At 38.0% G+C, this 16,793-nt stretch overlaps 1 protein-coding gene and 1 long non-coding RNA gene across 3 annotated transcripts in view; one reads left to right on the top strand and one right to left on the bottom strand.

The window, feature by feature from the left end:
- The window catches only part of GALK2 (galactokinase 2), a 47,075-nt gene that overhangs the window by 19,077 nt on the left and 11,205 nt on the right, over positions 1–16,793 (bottom strand). For both annotated transcript variants that reach the window (XM_064389753.1, XM_064389754.1), the window contains exons 5-7: positions 16,441–16,587; positions 3,813–3,911; positions 954–1,106 (exon numbers count right to left, since the gene is read on the bottom strand). In XM_064389753.1, coding sequence (XP_064245823.1) covers positions 954–1,106; positions 3,813–3,911; positions 16,441–16,587 — 399 coding nt within the window. The remainder of the gene's footprint in view (positions 1–953; positions 1,107–3,812; positions 3,912–16,440; positions 16,588–16,793) is intronic.
- The window catches only part of LOC135281133 (uncharacterized), an 89,715-nt gene that overhangs the window by 62,144 nt on the left and 10,778 nt on the right, over positions 1–16,793 (top strand). The window lies entirely within an intron of this gene.

Here is a 16,793-nt window from a genome sequence, read left to right as displayed (position 1 = left end):
AAATTTTGTCTGATCAGATCTTCAATTATTTTTTAGCACTAACTAAAACTTGTAAAAAATTATTTTTAATGGAATCATGATGCCAACAGATGTTCAAAGTACTTTTGAATAATGATCAGATATTGGTATAATGTTCTGTGGCAAGGAGTTCCACACTGCATTTTTCAAAGCTTTCTTCTAGACTTTGTGACCCACATTCTGTTCTTTCCCACAGCACTCTATGTTGGGTACAGCTGCAGTGAATCTTTATGCTTACTCCTTATTTACTCTTATCAAAGAAAAATGTACTGTCTTCCCATAAAGAACTCAAATCAAACCGTATATCTACGTATTCCTAAACATACAAAATCCAGAATTAATGCAGAACTTAGATTTCCCCTGTTCAATTTCCATACATTTTAGAGATCATTTCAAGCTGTAAACTGGCAGTACACCCTGAATGTTGGGGTTTCATTCAAGCCTGTTTTTAAACTTTACACTGAGATACATGCTGCTATTCAGCATTTCTAATATTACTTCCAGGCCTTCAACTATTAGCTTGGATGCTCTCTAAATCCTAGAAAATACACATCTATTGCCATATATACATATAAACATGTGACCATACTGGTTGCTTTCCATTATTTGTCATTAATCACTTTTAATTAGAAACAGTCTATCTTATTAACTGGGAATATTTTTTTTCTGAAAAATAGACTTATTTCCTCCACTGAAATATAATAAAAATAAATTGAATATAACTAAATCATATCATCTTCTATATAAGGACACAGTCCTTGCACTTCCATTAAGCTCAGCAGGAGTTCTGCTCCTGCATATGGAAGTGTCTGGAAAGAAAAATTATACTAAGAGTAGCACCTAGCCAGGTGTTAAAGACACAACTGGTCAGAATTGGAAAAAAGCACATATTTAGATGAAGGTTTCATTAGAGTTTGACATAAGCCATGTGTTACCTTTGTAGCCAGCCGACACTCCATTACCCTAATATTGTAATGAGAAGTTGCTGCTTTATTCATTTCAACACAACTGTTAGCAATAACAAACGTTGCTCCACTTGGAAGTCTAACATCAGTTGCCCTCAGTGGACTGAACTCTATCAACTTGGCCTATTGAAAGAAAAATGAATGGTTAGTTTTAATTTACTACTAGCTAACAGTGCACTTAGTTCTATAAATCAAATGCAAATTTGCATGTTTTTTCTCTTGAAAATCCAGGCACAGTTGAGGAAAGAAAACTGACATGAAACAGCAAGAAAAGAGATTTAACCTCATTGGTCAAGTTACACATACATTTCAAACTCTTCCCTGTAGCTGGATTTTAAAATGTTTCCATTAAGTCTTTGGGTTTTTTCAGCATTTTACAGAACCCCACCCAACCTATTTTTCTTGCCTGTTTAAGACAACAGTTTCACTTTGATCTGCAGAGAAGTACCAGGCCTGGCTGAAGCTAATGTGCATGCCACTAGAAACAAGGGGCTTTGCATTCCCTGCCCCTTCATCAATGTCCATCTCCCCCTCAGTCTTCTCATTTTGCGCTACAGCAAGATTAGTACAGAGGTACAATGTGGTACCAACATTTTAGGACTGATCATGGTACATGCAGACAATCAAACCAAGCAACTAAATCAAACTATGTGTAAGAATGTAGTTACTGTTTCCTCCTTTCTGACATAAGAGACTGCCTTGCCTCACACATGCTTACACAAGCTGTGTAAGATGTTCCCAACATTTGTGACCTTTTCATGGAATAAGTTAGGCATCCATTAATTAAATAATTCAGGATGTAATGTAATCAAGAGATTAAATTCACATCTGGTTTTTCACTGGGGTAAGTTGTAAATCATGTGCCCTGTTTTGGCTTCTTAGAATAGACTGTAGCTGTGCAAGCAGGGACATCTTACTGGTTTTGGCATTGTTCACTCCCAGAGAGTCCCTTGAGCAGCTAGAATGCTAAATAAACAATGACAAATCTGCTTGTACATTATGTACAGCATATGTGTTACTCCCTGCCATTGAGATTCTGGACCCCATCACAGAATTACTATCAAGACAGACAGACTTGCTTACATTTAAATATACCCTTTAAGATTTGCTACATTAGACCAGAATGTACCACTAAGCTGGTCTAGTGTCCTGATTCTGACAGTAGCCATAAATGGCTATTTAGGGGGAATATAAAAATAGAACATATACAAAGCAATCTTTTCTAGGGACATGTTTTTCCAAATTCCCATAAGCAAAGATTATAATGGTTATACTTACACTGGAAGAAATATCTGACTATCATGTTAAATAGCTACATATAGTTTAATACTCTCTTAGTGTATCCACAAAGGGTTTTTTTGAATCCTTTTAAAACTTCTGCCTTCTACAATATATGGTATTTCTCAATTTAACATGAATGTTTTGGAAAAAAACCCAAACTTCCTTGTTTGTTTTTTACAAGCTGCTTGCTAAAGTCATTGTGTTTCTATTAGTTCTTCAGTGATGAAAAACATTGAATCCTCCATTTACCTTCTCTTTACTTGTTTAGGGAATTTACAAAGTATCACCCTCAAAGCTTCTTCTTTTCCAAGCTGAAAAATTTTTAATTGCTCAGTCAATGCTCATATTAAAAAAAAAAAAAAAGCTTTGATAAACCTCAGTGTCCTTTACTGTACTTTTCTTGGTTTTTTAAGATGGGAGGCTAAAGCTGCATTCAGCTGCAAGTACACTGAAGCAAGGATATTATTCTGGTTTGTTCACAATTCTCTTCTCATCCGTTCTAATGTTTTCTTTGTCTTTTTGGTCACCACTGCTATATATCAGAAAAGCTTCCACTTACATAATCATCTCTGTGTATGGCAGGAAAATATGCTGCTTCCTTATTTCATTATTCATGTCCTGTGTTTTTACCACTAACAGTAAAAACATGATGGAAAGGTGTAGAGTAGGTACAGGTGATGTGAAATTGAAAATACATGTGTCTCATAATGGCATTAAATGTTTGGTGTAATTCTAGGAAATAGTTTTTTTTCAGTGTAAGCCCATCCAAGACATGTCATTAAGGAATAAAAGCTGTAGAGATATAATGCCACAATCATAAAGAAAGTAAAGATTGTTATGAAACACTACATTAATTCCAATAAAAGTATTTTGACAGGTCTGAGGTTTGAACAGTTGCGGTCCTGTGCACCTTCTGGGACAGCAGATGAACCTCACTGTAAATTCCACTGCAAGCACTCATGTATAACTTGGCAGGTCCTGTTTATCACAGCTAGTTCACCTTCTGTCACCACGTTTAAGACTGCTAAATGCCTTCTGCATCAAAATCCAGCCACAGAATTGTCTGGAATTAGCAAAACTGGTGAAAAAAAAGTCTCCATTGTCTTTGTAACTGAACCTGGCAAAACTTCCTAGAACTGTTTGGTTATAAGAAGTTTCAAGAAAGCATTTTTGTAATAATTATCCCATTTGCACTGAATACAAGGCATGCCGACCATTCAGATTTCATTATATGGGAAACATTCTAAGTTCAGCATGAATTAGCCAAATAGTGGAACCTGGTGCCCTTCTAGAGAACATCTTTCCCCACATCTTTTCCTTCCTCCTTGCCATTTCTGATTTTCCTCATCATATTAATTCAAACTTGTCATACTCGATTGTACCCAAGTTTGTAATTTTAATTCCTGATTCATTTGTATACCAATGGTCTTATACTGCTTATTGGGGTATTCCAGTTTCTAGTCTTACCTTTCTTCTAGATACTAATGAAGGTATTTTTTTGCTTACATAAATTAATATTACATTGTTAGATTACAAAGGTAGACATACAGTTCCTTCTTCTGCCAGAAAAGAGATTGACTGGTCCATCCCTCCACCTTCTGTGCCAATGTAACGTTCGCTCTTTGTGCAAATTTCTGCGAGTTCCACCTGGAAAAATATTAACATATGAGCCTTCAGCCACAGTTAAGGATGATACTTTTATTCTGTTTACATATTAATTAGTGAGAAAACAAAGGAAACAATGTCAGAGTTCTGATACTATTATCTCTTACAAGTCAAATAACATAACCTGCTGTCAACCAGGATGCCACATGGCCCCTTTTCCCTTTTTGCTCTCAAGCAAAAAAGAAGCAACTACTCAGCCTCCAGAAGACACACCATAGCCAAATGCTTTTCAGACTATCCTTGTTTACACTCTTAACTCTTGTAGCTGTCCTCCTCCCACCTTCTTTGTGCACTTCAAATCCTTCCATCCCAATAGCCAATGTTTTGTTGATTTAATTAGATGAATCCATCTACATGTGAATCTCAGCTTAGCAGAAAATTGCAAGTTATTACTTCATATTGTTTTAATGTACTGACTCCATAATCAGAAATTACTCCAAAACTGTTTCTCACTGCAGATATTCAAGTCAATGATCCTTGTTGTGTCTCCTTGAGATACTGTACTCTGCTTATCTGAACTAATTTGTAACTATATGTGATGTGCATTTCTTTGTGACATTTTAGGCATATCTTTGTGCATTCTAATACCTGCAGGTCAGAGGATACCATGGGAGGGTGGAATATCAATGTTGTAACTGTCAAAAATAATAATTAACAGTAAAGCTTTCAGCCATCAGGCTAAGTCAAATTGAAGCACAAGAGAAACCTTGGAAAATGGTCAAAGAACACAGAGTAGTCAAAAACAAGTGGGTTAAAAGGAAAGGATTTGTGTCCATCTATTATGACCCCTACAAGGAAGATGGGAAAAGAACTTTAGAAAAGCCACAGGCTGTTTTCCAGTGGCAAAGTCAGATTCAGATTCCACAGTAAGGATGTAGCATTACAGGACTGAAAAAAGCTAAGCAGCAAGACAGGGACACAAGCCAGCACACAGCTGTAAAAGGCAGCAGATAGAGGCAGTAAATCACGATGCTGAGAGAGGTATGTGCAGGGTGCCTGCCTGCTTGCTTGCTCAAGTCCTCTAATGGCCCCACTGACACAGCTGTAAAATTGGTGCTTAGATGAATGTAATCAGGCTGAACTGTTTGCAAATGCACTAACAACCAATTTACTCAGCTCACAATGCAGTTATGGCCAATAAGCTTTAGGCTGATAAGCAGAAGTTAGCAAAAAAACATTAACAAAGTTATTCTAAAACTATGCAGAATGTATCTCTTTGACTCCAACATGGTAAACGACCTCTTAGGAGAAAAAGACCATTAACGAGAGAACACTGAAAATACAGTCAGTAAAAATACTCTCCTTTTTGGCACTGCCTTTCCTTTGTGCATTTTAAAGATGAGCTGAAACAATGTTTCTTTTATTTTTCTTGAGAAACTATAGAAACTTCATGCATTGTGGTGCTCTTTCTTTTTAATGAAAAACATTTCCCAGGTTCATGAATTCTTTTTTCCTCTCTGTCCCATGTTCACTCAAGTCCCATTTCCAGTTTGAATCTCTGATCTCTTCATCTCGTCAATGAATGTTTAACATCTAGTTACCATATCTCCCTGCTCCACTATGAGCTGAAAATAATTCTGAATTAAATGCTAATGAAGGCAATGATGCTTTTCCCCATTTTTTAATGCTAAAATACTCAGGAACAGCTCCACAGAAAATAACAAACCTCCACACACAGCAGTCTCTAGATGCTCACTTCTTTCTACATATGAAGGTGTGCCTATTTACAAACAACTGTTGCTGTGACTTAGGAATACCTGCATGTTTCAGCCAGTTCTGCTGAACCTGCCTTTTCTCTCTCTGAGAACACAGCAATACCACATCCCTAATTTTTGTTGCCACTGGCAGGAGCTTTCAGGCTGCAGCTTATGAGTATTACTCACTGTGAGAAGAACCACGCTGGCAGACGGGCCATGCGCATTCAAGTAGGAGCTGTGGCTGTGCAAACCTGGCCTGAAGTACAGCTCCTGAGGTACTCCCAACATAAATTCTGTTCTTGGGCACAGCTGCCTGAGCTATTACTTCATCTGCAACTGCCAGATAAAGCTTGGCAAAGTCAGAAATTAGGCATTTCACTCTTCACTTAGTCTGGCTGCATCTCTATCTCCACATACACATCAGCTAGCACTTGACTGCCTAAATTGTTTAGACTTTATGAGCCTAGGCTTATTAAATGAGTATCAGGAGAAGTCTTGCAGAGGAGGAATGTTAACAATTAGGACAGTGCCACTCCCCTGTCCCTTTACAAGGTCTGGTGAACTGTGCCTGGTTGAGGACCAGGCCTCGCTGGGTCCGGCTCCCCAGCTGTCCAGCCGCGTATGCCGAGCAAGCAGCGCTGCTCCAGCTTGAGCAACTTCTGTTTTGAAACTTAGCAAGGATTGGCAGGACCACCAAGTAGTAACTGGCAAGGGTTGCAAAGAACCCTCTCCACAAGACAGCCCAAGGCATCCCTGAAATATTATTTGGTTTCTAATTTAAACGGGCCCTTGCTGACACAGGCTGGCTTTAATACGAGGATGAGAAGCATGTGAATGGAGAGGAAATTGTCATCTGTATAGAGAGCAGTTTCTACTTACTATTGAGACAAATGGGCAAATGTTTGCCTTTTTGCTAAAATGAGTGAAAGGGCAAAGTTTCATTGGAAACTAATGTGAAGACTAAACTGGAGAGCCTTGTGTACATATTTGATGCTTGGAAAAGGATGGTCATATGACTGAAACAGTGAACTGAATTTCAGGAGGTCTGGGCTCAATTTCTAGCTCCACATTAAGCTTCTTGTGAGTCAGGGAAAGTCCCTTTAATTCATCACGGCTCCATTTCCTCAGTAAAATGAGGAGTATCTTCCCCCTCTTTCTAATTAGTAATGGCTACTTGGGATTCTTACGTGATAATGCTATAAATATGTGTGACTTCATTACTAGAAAGTGAAAAAAATGCCCATTTTAGTAGACAAGTTCTTAGAGTTTAGGCTTCCACAGAAAATATCTCTAAGGAAAACAGTCTGTGAGAACCATGTAATAAAAGGAAATAGCTTTTGCCTATCTAGAGCAAGGCCTTGTTTCCATTCAATATGCAACACGCAGAATCTCTTTAAGGAAGGGACTGTTTGGATCATGTGCTATTTATATCTTTTCAGTGTATGTCTGACCTGTAAAAATACAGAGCTTCTCAGATCCCAGATTTCACTGCATAACTTGGTAACATCCCAAACAAATACCTGGGCACGGATCTTCCCTCTTGGATGCACTGCAGTTTCTGCAGAGAAGTAACTCAGAGCATTCTCACAGTCACATTTAGGGGAACTGTGCCCCAGGCTGCACCACAGCATCACCTGTCAGGCTGGTAGGTTAGAGGGGGCCTACGCTCCTTGGTAGACTTCCAGATACAATTGTTATGTGTATAAAATAAACAATGTTAGCCTATGGAGTTCTGCAGAAGTCCTAGAACAGCCTTTCTCACTGAACTCGGTGAAGGCAGATATTTGTTGCTCATGGGCACCATGAGAAATACAGAGAATGAATAAACCCCATCTGCACATAGACTCCACTTGCATCCCACACATTCTGATTCATATGACAGACCACTTTGAGCCAGCCATAAAACATGACTTGTTCTATGCACTCAAGGTTCATTAGCATGCTTTTCCATCCCTAAAACAGTATTTCAAAAATACTAGTAAATCACAATTTAAATCTTTGTAGAATTTTACATAGTTTACTTTAAAAGCATTCCTATAAGGCTGCTGTTATCTTCAACTTAGAGACAGCACAGATACTTACATGATTTGTTCAAAGTCATGTGAATCAGTCACAAAGCTGAAATGAGCATTCAAAAACCTCCCTATTTCCAGCATTGTGGTTTATTCTGTAAAGAATATAGTCTCATAGAAACAGTTGCAGGATAGATTTAAAATCTTATTCATATGATAGTAATGAGAAGTGGAACAGAGAGATACTAAAATCATAGTTAAAATGGGTCTGAATAGTAACATTATGACTGCAAAAAAACTATTTAGATAAATTAAAAATTTCCTTAGCACACCTATTGTGAGGTCTACATATGTTACTGCCCTCTGAATTCTGTATTATTGTTTCAGGAAGTTGTTCCAACAGGACTGACTAGACCAGGTAAACTATATCATGCAGACAGTAAGTACTAAGCTGTCATCTACGCTGTTAAACAAGCAAAGTGATATATTTAATATAGTAATTCAAAAAGCTCAAACATCAGGAGATGTTTCCTCTGATCTCACCCCTCTGTAAAAACCCTCAAAGAACCCAACAACCTAGCCCAGAAGGGAAGTGCATATAATCACAGAATATCCTGATGTGGAAGGAACCTCCCAAGGATCTTCAAGTCCCTCTCCGGGCCCTGCCGAGGACAAGCCCCAGAATCCCATCATGTGCCTGAGCACGTGCCTGTAAGTAATGGCTTGTCAGCTGGATAAAATTCATTAAAAGACTTGAGTCAGAATAAAAATATAGAATATATGAAGATAAAAGCAGCCTCTGTGGATCAAACCAATACCACTTCTAGTCCTGTGTCTTGTAACTGAAAGTGGGTTCTTAGTACGGACCAAAGGCCAAGTAAAGATCTTATTTCCCCAGGACTTGACATTTTGATCAGGAGTTCCCTAGGCTGAATGTCAGTTCCACACCTTAGTTACCAACACATTTTTATATGTGAACTTATCCAGACTCCCTTTTAACTTATACACAACTTTAACATGTAGGTCATCCAGGAACAAGGACTTCTACACCTTGTCAGGTGAAGAACTGTCTCCTTTTGTTAATTATTGATGTGTACCCGATTAGCTTTATTTCTCACCTGCTGGCTCTAAACTCTTGAGGGAGCAACAAACAATGACTCCCATCCACTCCATCAATTACATTCATCATTTGATGAATCTCTCACCCCTCCTCCTTTAAGTGATTTTTCCCAGAGTCCTAACATGCTTTTATGGTGGTCATTCTGTACCTTTAATTGTTCCATGTGGCTTTTTCCTGAATCTTTTTCAGTTTAACTGTCTTGTTTGGTAAGAAAGGAGAAAGGCAGACTTACAGCTCTTCCTAGACACCTTAGGGAAAATGTCACTGTATCATTTGCAATTTTAATGTGACAAATGAGCCACATAAAATGTGTGTTAATTAGTGTTAACATAATCACATTGTAATGCAACCTCAAGCAGTTCAGCATTACTATTCCACCCCGTTCCCTGAGGTTGGAGTACCAGAGTCATCAGGAGGATTGTGTGACCACATCTCCCCCTCCCGTGCAAATCCCTTTGTTTAAACCTGGCAGTGACATAGCTGAAGCAAACTGTTCCCTTCTGCTGACTGCAGGGAGGTCGGTGAGTGGGGTAGCTGGGATGGAAACTGAAAATACCTGCAGTTATTCTAGCAGTACCCCGAGCTGTGTCACACACTGGCTCTGCTCAGCTTTGGAACACGGGGAGGGATGAGCGTAACGTGGCAGCAGCAGTAGCTGGCAGGTGAGTAAAACCTTGAAGTCTCCCTGGTGATCTGTCAAGAAACACTAAATATTGCAGCTTTTGAACGCCAGACCAAATATCGTCCACGCAAACACTGCTTTTATAGCTGTTGGCAAGCACACGTGCCAGGTTGGCTGTGCTTCCATGGGAGATGTTTAGAATCAATGAGTTTCATGATACATTAACATCGGGGGTTTTGCTGTTTATCCAACAAAAAAAGATACAGCACAATAAATTCGAATATCCATAATTAAAACAATATAAAGCCACATCACTAGGAGAAGAATCTCAGTACATACAATTCACTAACAAACACTTAAGCATTAAGAAATTTATGTAAATTAATTACTTAAGGAAGCTGCTCTCATGTTTTAGACAATGTTAGTTGGAGCACTAGGAAATATCTAAAACTAAGTCTTCAAAAGGTATTTTTTAGTCTGTTTGTTTGAGAAGCTTAATTCTAAAGTCTGTCCAGAATGTATCCTAGTGCAGAAAGTAACACCCGTTTGTCTAGCAGGCAGCTGCCCCCACTGTGCAGACCTAGGCTAGCTTTTGATCTAAGACTCTCCTAACTACCCCTGCTTTTTGTTTGAAACAATTTAAGGTTCTCCCTGATAAGGAGCAAGTCAGTCTTGGGTTACGAAGGAAGAAATTACTACCACTTAAATCCGTTTTATCTTTGAGTCACGAGATTTCCTATCCCGCATGCAGAAAGTTTCATCTGGGAAATCATATCAGTGGAGATATAATTTAGTCTGACAAAGAAAGGTTGTGATTTTTTATTATTAGCTGCCTTATGTGTAGTTACTCTAGATGGAGAGATTTCTTCTAATAAGAATTCATCAGTAGCTCTGCATCACGTTACCTTGTTTTGGATTTTTAATGGAAAGAGTGAGTTTTCAGTAAAATGATACTTTTCACTAATATGTGCTTTTTCTCTACTTATATTTCAATAAGAAACACCTCAAATTCAGGTTTAGATTTACAGCTGAGTCTTTTTGGTCTTTCAAGTCAAAGAATTGATAAATTATAACCAACCCCATACAGCTCACTTGATTCTCTGTTGCCCCATCATTTATTTTACTTTCTATCAGTTTGATGTTAGTGATAATGAGCATGAAGACCTAAATGTAGAAAGGTATTTAGATATCCTAGGAATAATGAAAGTGAACAGATGATCACTTAATTATAAAAAAAATTCCTAAAAATAGAAACCTAAAGAATTATCAGAATGAGGACAGATAAGGGAGTTTCACCTTTAGTAGTCCTCTTGCTCACAAAGAGGCCAAGGGCCAACTGCTCTGATTTTGACTCATGCAGTAATGGGTCTGGACAGTGTGTAAACTGTGACAGAATTTGTCCCTATATAACTGTCACTGTTAATATGTTCCAAATCAGTGATCAATCCCTTTCAGTCTCCCACAACCCTTCAAAGAAGTAAACTTGTGTAAGAGTAAACCTCTTAAAAGAGTAAGACAATTAGTGAGTAGGAGACAGGCAAATATTTGTTAGTAAAACAGAATTAGTGTTGCTTAGTATTTTTTTGGAACAGCTCACCCTACATTACACAGAAACTTGATATACACAAATCCAGAACGACAGCAGCCAAAATAAAGCAATCTTCTCCATAAAATGATAGTATTAAATTACATCTGCCTCAGTGGTTTAACGTAGTTCATTTTGGCCCAAGTTAAGTGTGCTAGATTTTCTGTGTAGTACAGTGCAATAGTAATGGTAACTAATCTTTAAAATTTAAAAAAAATCCATTTTACTTCGTGTTTTAAATTTTATTGTTCGTGAACGGAAACTCCATGAAGAAAACAAATTTGTTAATATAAGTTAGTTTTGGCACTGTCATTTTCAGTGCTCCAGAATTCTCTTCATCATGCAAATTTAAGTAATTGGAGTATTTAAATATCAATTCAGTCAAAAGTGCTGTGCATATATTTACTCCCTCTATGGAAATAGAGTAATGGTCCCCCAAAGAACATTCCTTAACATTTCAGCAAGTTAATCTAAAAAGTCAGACTCAGTCTGCTGCTTTCCTTTACAACAAATAATGTTGGTAATTTAATTGCAAATGTAGTGTAGATTTTCTGTTAAATTCTACAGTTTGAGTCACAATACACAAGACTGAAAATGCAGAAGAGACATTTATAGGTAAAGATGAGCATTTTACAGTAAGAAGGAAACATTCTCCATTATATAATATATTTCAACTCTAGTTACTGTCATTTTTTTCCAATCTGTGCACATTTTATACATATGTGCATAAAGGTATAAAAATAATCTCTGAAATATAAAATACTATGTTTCATTTAGTAAGGTATAAAATGATGCTCAAATTTTTGAGGTTTTTTTTACCACCAGGAATGCCTTTATTTTTAATAGTTCATTTTGACTAGGAATTGGTTGCTGAAAGTTACCATCTGCTTCCAGTTTGCACATAAAATTCCAATTAGCTGAACTTCATATATGTTTTGCAAGGTAATTATGCTTACTTTTTTCCAGAATGGGAATATATTTGTCAGATAGTATCTGGATGTCCTCATAAGCACAGCAATCTTAGCTTGACTCTGTCTGCCCCCTAACATGCTCAAATAGAAGGTTATCAATTAGGTTGATGAGAGATTATGGCCTTTGATTACCACTGCTCTCAAGTACTCTGTTTCCCCTTGATTACAAACATACAGTCAAGCTTAACAAGAACCCTGTTTTTCAATTCCACAGAGAGAAAGGAACTTTAGCATTTCTCTGTATTAACAGTACTTTAAAATGCAGTATCTATGTGCCATTTTTTGTGTAAACAATTTTGTTCCTCATATAATTAGCCTGAGCATGCATCTATCAAAGATTTTTGATAGATCAATAAAATAAATTATACAAAGAAATCTTTTAAAAATAAAATCAATTATAATCCAATCCTAAGGAGTATTATCAGCACAAGTTACTCATTTCAAAGTCACACTATCAGTGTGGATACTCACAGGTTTTCTTGCCAAACAGCTATGGATTAGGAATGGTAAAGGGCTCAACTCAAGCACTTTCATTATTACACAGAGGCTTCTGAAACCAAGTAGAAAGGATTCCAGATGGTCTATCTATTCTCCCACTGAAACCAGTGACAGTAGCAAGTATAGTAACTGGTGAAACATGGTTTAAAAATGGTTAACCCCCACACTCAAATTCATCTGAGCCATAGTTTTGGAAAAGTTAAACCAATGGACACTGTGCCATTAGAGGTGAGGTTTAGGTCCTTTATTTACTCTGTCTGACTTAGCTTTTTCTCAGTCTAGATAAAGCCAAATATGATTCCCCTTCCTATGCTCAACATTTCACATTAAATTAGATAAACCCTATTCAGTTTTCATCTCTTCTTCCCAATAAGTATGTGCACAGATACCCAGCCTTGATGTAACAGAATAAATGTTGAGGTGGCTGAACAGACCTTACTTTCACAAGATCTAACATTTGGACAACAACATTATCATCACAGCTTTGAAGTAAATCTAGTTACTCAGTTCTAAGTAATTTTCTGTACTCATTAATTCCTACCACAGAACACAAAGCTGGGACAGTTTAGAGCATTATTACGTTTCCTTTACAAAAAGTATCATCTCCTGATGAAAAGTTATACAAAAGATTGATTTTGTAACAGTGAATAAAAATCACTTTAAAATTAAGAACTACTACTACTACTACTACTGAGCATTGCTGCTGATGAGTGATGCCAACACAGCCTTAGACTGTAATCCTGTTTGGAGGAGAAAAATGGATTCTTTTTAAAGATCGCATTCTACATTTTCCATCTTGTTATTTGAATGCTATTGCACTGCTGCAACTGGTTAGCACTGCACATCTGGCTGAATTGTCTTGAACTGGTATTTTCCTAACTATTGTGTATGTGTATGATGGTTTTTAAAAAAAAATATTGTATGCACGCTGAAACAATGCTCTGTTTCAGACTGCTACACACAATTAGTGAGAGCATGTTTTTTTCTGATTTTGTTTTCAATGTCAAAAAAGTACTATTTTTAAAGTTAGCCACCATGAAATTCTAGCCATGCTTTTACAATGTTTTTTAATTTGTGGGGTTTTGGCTCTTAATCTCCCAGGCCTGAACTTTACACTGGAAGTGTTATCTCATAAAAGCTCTACATTTCAATGACTTCTACTCTACAGCAACTATTTTAAACTTACATTTATCAGGAAAAAGAGCATATAACTAAAATATTCTCATAAAAATAGTTTCACAGAAACAAAACAGATAAATGTTCCATTCAGTAAAAGGTCATTTTTTCATAACTTTGGCTACAGAAGCCCTACGATTAAGCCAAATTTGATTCCAAAGCCAAAAGTTTCCTGTCTTCCTGCTACAAACCATCACACTAAGAATTTGCAAAGTCCATCAGACTAGTATGGGGCAAAAAGTCAATCTTTTCTCATAAAATTACCATAATAACCAAATATTGTTACTTATAAATACTACAATTACAAGTTTCACAACTATAAAGCATTTGGGAAAAAAAGATGGATGGGAGGGGTAAAGTGATATTTCTTATTTAAAATAAACACATAAATATCCAGAGCCTTAAAAATGCACAGTCCTGCTTAGCTTTCTAGCAGAAAGGATCTGGAAAGCCCCTGCTCGTGCTCAGCTAAGAATTTCCCTGCCACAGGGGAGCTCCCTGCTGACACAGAGCCAGCAGGACTGGATCCTGCACAGATCCCATTTGACACCAGCACAGGATGCATTAGGAGCTGGCAAGAAGTGGCCAGAGCACGTTTTATACTGCTGAGGACTCCCATGCCTAAATTGCTCTAATTTATACTCAGACTAGTCCTGCCTTTTACAAGGCAGTTCTGCAAGGCTAAGCATAAACCCAGTGCAACAGAGGCTCTGGATTTAGCTACATATAAGAAGTCTCTAATGGTAAATCATAAAGTAGCAAAAAACACTGAATGAGTTTTTACTGTCCTGTAAGATTTGGGGAAACTTGGACAAAAGCAATCAGAGCTGTTTTCAGAGCTGTCACCCTCTCTCCTAACCATGACAACCAGGTGCCTTGGTTTATGCAAGCATACAAAACCTTGGATATGTTCTTAACTGCTCCTATGGTGGCTATTGAGAAGCCTCATCTGTACATTAATTGCTCATTTTTCATCATAAGTGCAAAATCTCTGGCTGCAGACAGCAGGGTTTCCTGACAAAAATGTGCAATTGTGTCTCTCGTTTTTCCAACTGTATTTCAGACACAAGCTTAACTTTCAGCACATTTTTCTACTATCAAGAAGAGGATTGAATAGGACACATGAGGAGAAGAAAAGACACTCTATCGTCCTTCTGTTCTTCCATAATTTTCTATGAAAATGACAGAAGGAGTTTTCCACCTTTCTTTACAACAAGTCTGGCATAATGCCGGCTGGTACTCCCAAGCCATGTGTAGATTCAGCTCAAGATACACACTGTACCATTTATTCTCTGAAGAACGCTGTGCAGAATTGGAATAATGAAAACCTGGTCCTGGTTTTCCAGATAGAGATTTTTACTACCTAGTAAAATGTGGGCTTTCTGACCTCTGTCAGTTTTATGCTTGTGAAGATACCAAATTTCTGAACACGTGCACTCCAGTGATTTTGATCAGCTGTTCCCAAACTTTGCTCTTGAGGTGACCACCATCAGAGACAGTGCTGACCTGTGGTAGGACCATCTATGCAAAACCAGAAGCTTCTTGTCAGGCCAGGTACACATTCAGTCACCTCCAACCCTTTAACTGCAGTCTCACTCATCCAAGAAGGATCCCCCATTCCATGTTTTCATCTACCACTGCTTTACGCATCTCACCTCCCAAACCAGAGCCTCTCTTATGGTGTCCAATCCCTTACTGACTTTTGATCAGACACCAACACCAGTCAGGGTGACATTAGCCACATCCTCCTATATAAAAAGCTTCTCTGCCTCTCCAACCCTGCTCCCTTCTGCCTCAGCCCTGCCTGATGCCCCTGAAGGCAGCCCTGGGAGCTGGGCAATGTGGGATTGTGCCCTCACTGCTGAGAGCATTCCTGCAACTGCAGCCTCATAGAAAAGCAAATCTCATCAGACCAGCAAAAACCTTCTGTGTGGATCTGTTCACCTCATGGCTCACAGAAGTGCTTGTTACAAGCAGAGTTAACAGCTGCCATCATCATGTGCCACTTTCAGTTGGCTTTGTACCACAATTTGGGAATGTCTGTCTTAGACAATAGGCACAAATATGTGTAACAGTCACATTTAGATCTGTTCTTTTCTCTTCCTGACAATGTTCTAATTTAAGATCCTAGTTTCACTTAACCAGACATTTTTAATGGAGAGAATTTCATTCCCATATGGCACCTTCAAGGACCATGACTCCTCCAGAAATCTGTATTACACAAGCCAAACAGTGCTAACAGTTGTACTGCTAACAGGTCACATACTTGGGGTTTGTTTTTAGACTAATGTTTGTTTAAAAGTGAGGAATACATTTTGGATTGTAAATATGTGTTCCAAAAAAACTGTGAAGAGAATAAGGAGAGTCAGATGGAAGAATTTTACCTCTACTTTGTGCTGATTACATAATTTATCAAGAAATTGTTCCACAGGCCTCCAACAGATGCTCTGTTGTTAAAGCCATGAAAAGTCATTCAGGGAGAGAGTAAAGGCCTCGGGGGTGTGGTCCACATGCTTCAGCACATATATCCTCAGCCCTGGCCTGCAGATAGCACATCTGGTCCAGGCATGGACCTGATGGTTGGCCAAAATACAGGCTTACAATAATGCTCCTTTTTTCAGCTTTAATGTAAGCCTGTTTTCTTGCCAAATTCAAATCCTGCCAAAATTGGGCCAAAGATGTTTGCTCGATTGTGCAATATCTTAAGTTTATATCCAACAACTCTTTGCAAAAACAATTGTATCGTGTTTTTAATGTTTACAGGCATTAACAATATTTAATTTTAAGTAGAATTTTACTGCTGACACTCTCGTGTTTTACAGTAAATTACCTTAGAGAGGGTTTTTCCATTAGCTCTGAGTGTCACGAGTCCTGCACAGCACACCAAAGCACTGGAGCTAGAGAGACCAGAACTTGGAGGGATGGTTCCATCTAGCAGACAATTCATTCCAGTTGGGTTATTGAGACCAAAATGTTCCTAACAATGAAAAAATAAACAATCTTAGTTTCAAGTACAGACAGGCTCAGGCTTGCAATTATCTGATACTTAGAAAGAGAATCCTTCTGCTGAGTTGCTGGAAGCAAAGACCTGCTTCTGGTATCTCCAAAATAAAGCAAAAGCAAAATTTTCATTCTATTCCTTAAGAACAAAGCCAATGATGGGGCTTCAGCCAAAGGTATGTC

The sequence above is a fragment of the Passer domesticus genome, chromosome 14 (assembly GCF_036417665.1).
Source record: "Passer domesticus isolate bPasDom1 chromosome 14, bPasDom1.hap1, whole genome shotgun sequence".
NCBI lineage: Eukaryota > Metazoa > Chordata > Aves > Passeriformes > Passeridae > Passer > Passer domesticus.
Note: the sequence above shows the minus strand (reverse complement) of the source record. Positions and strands in the feature narration are given on the sequence as shown.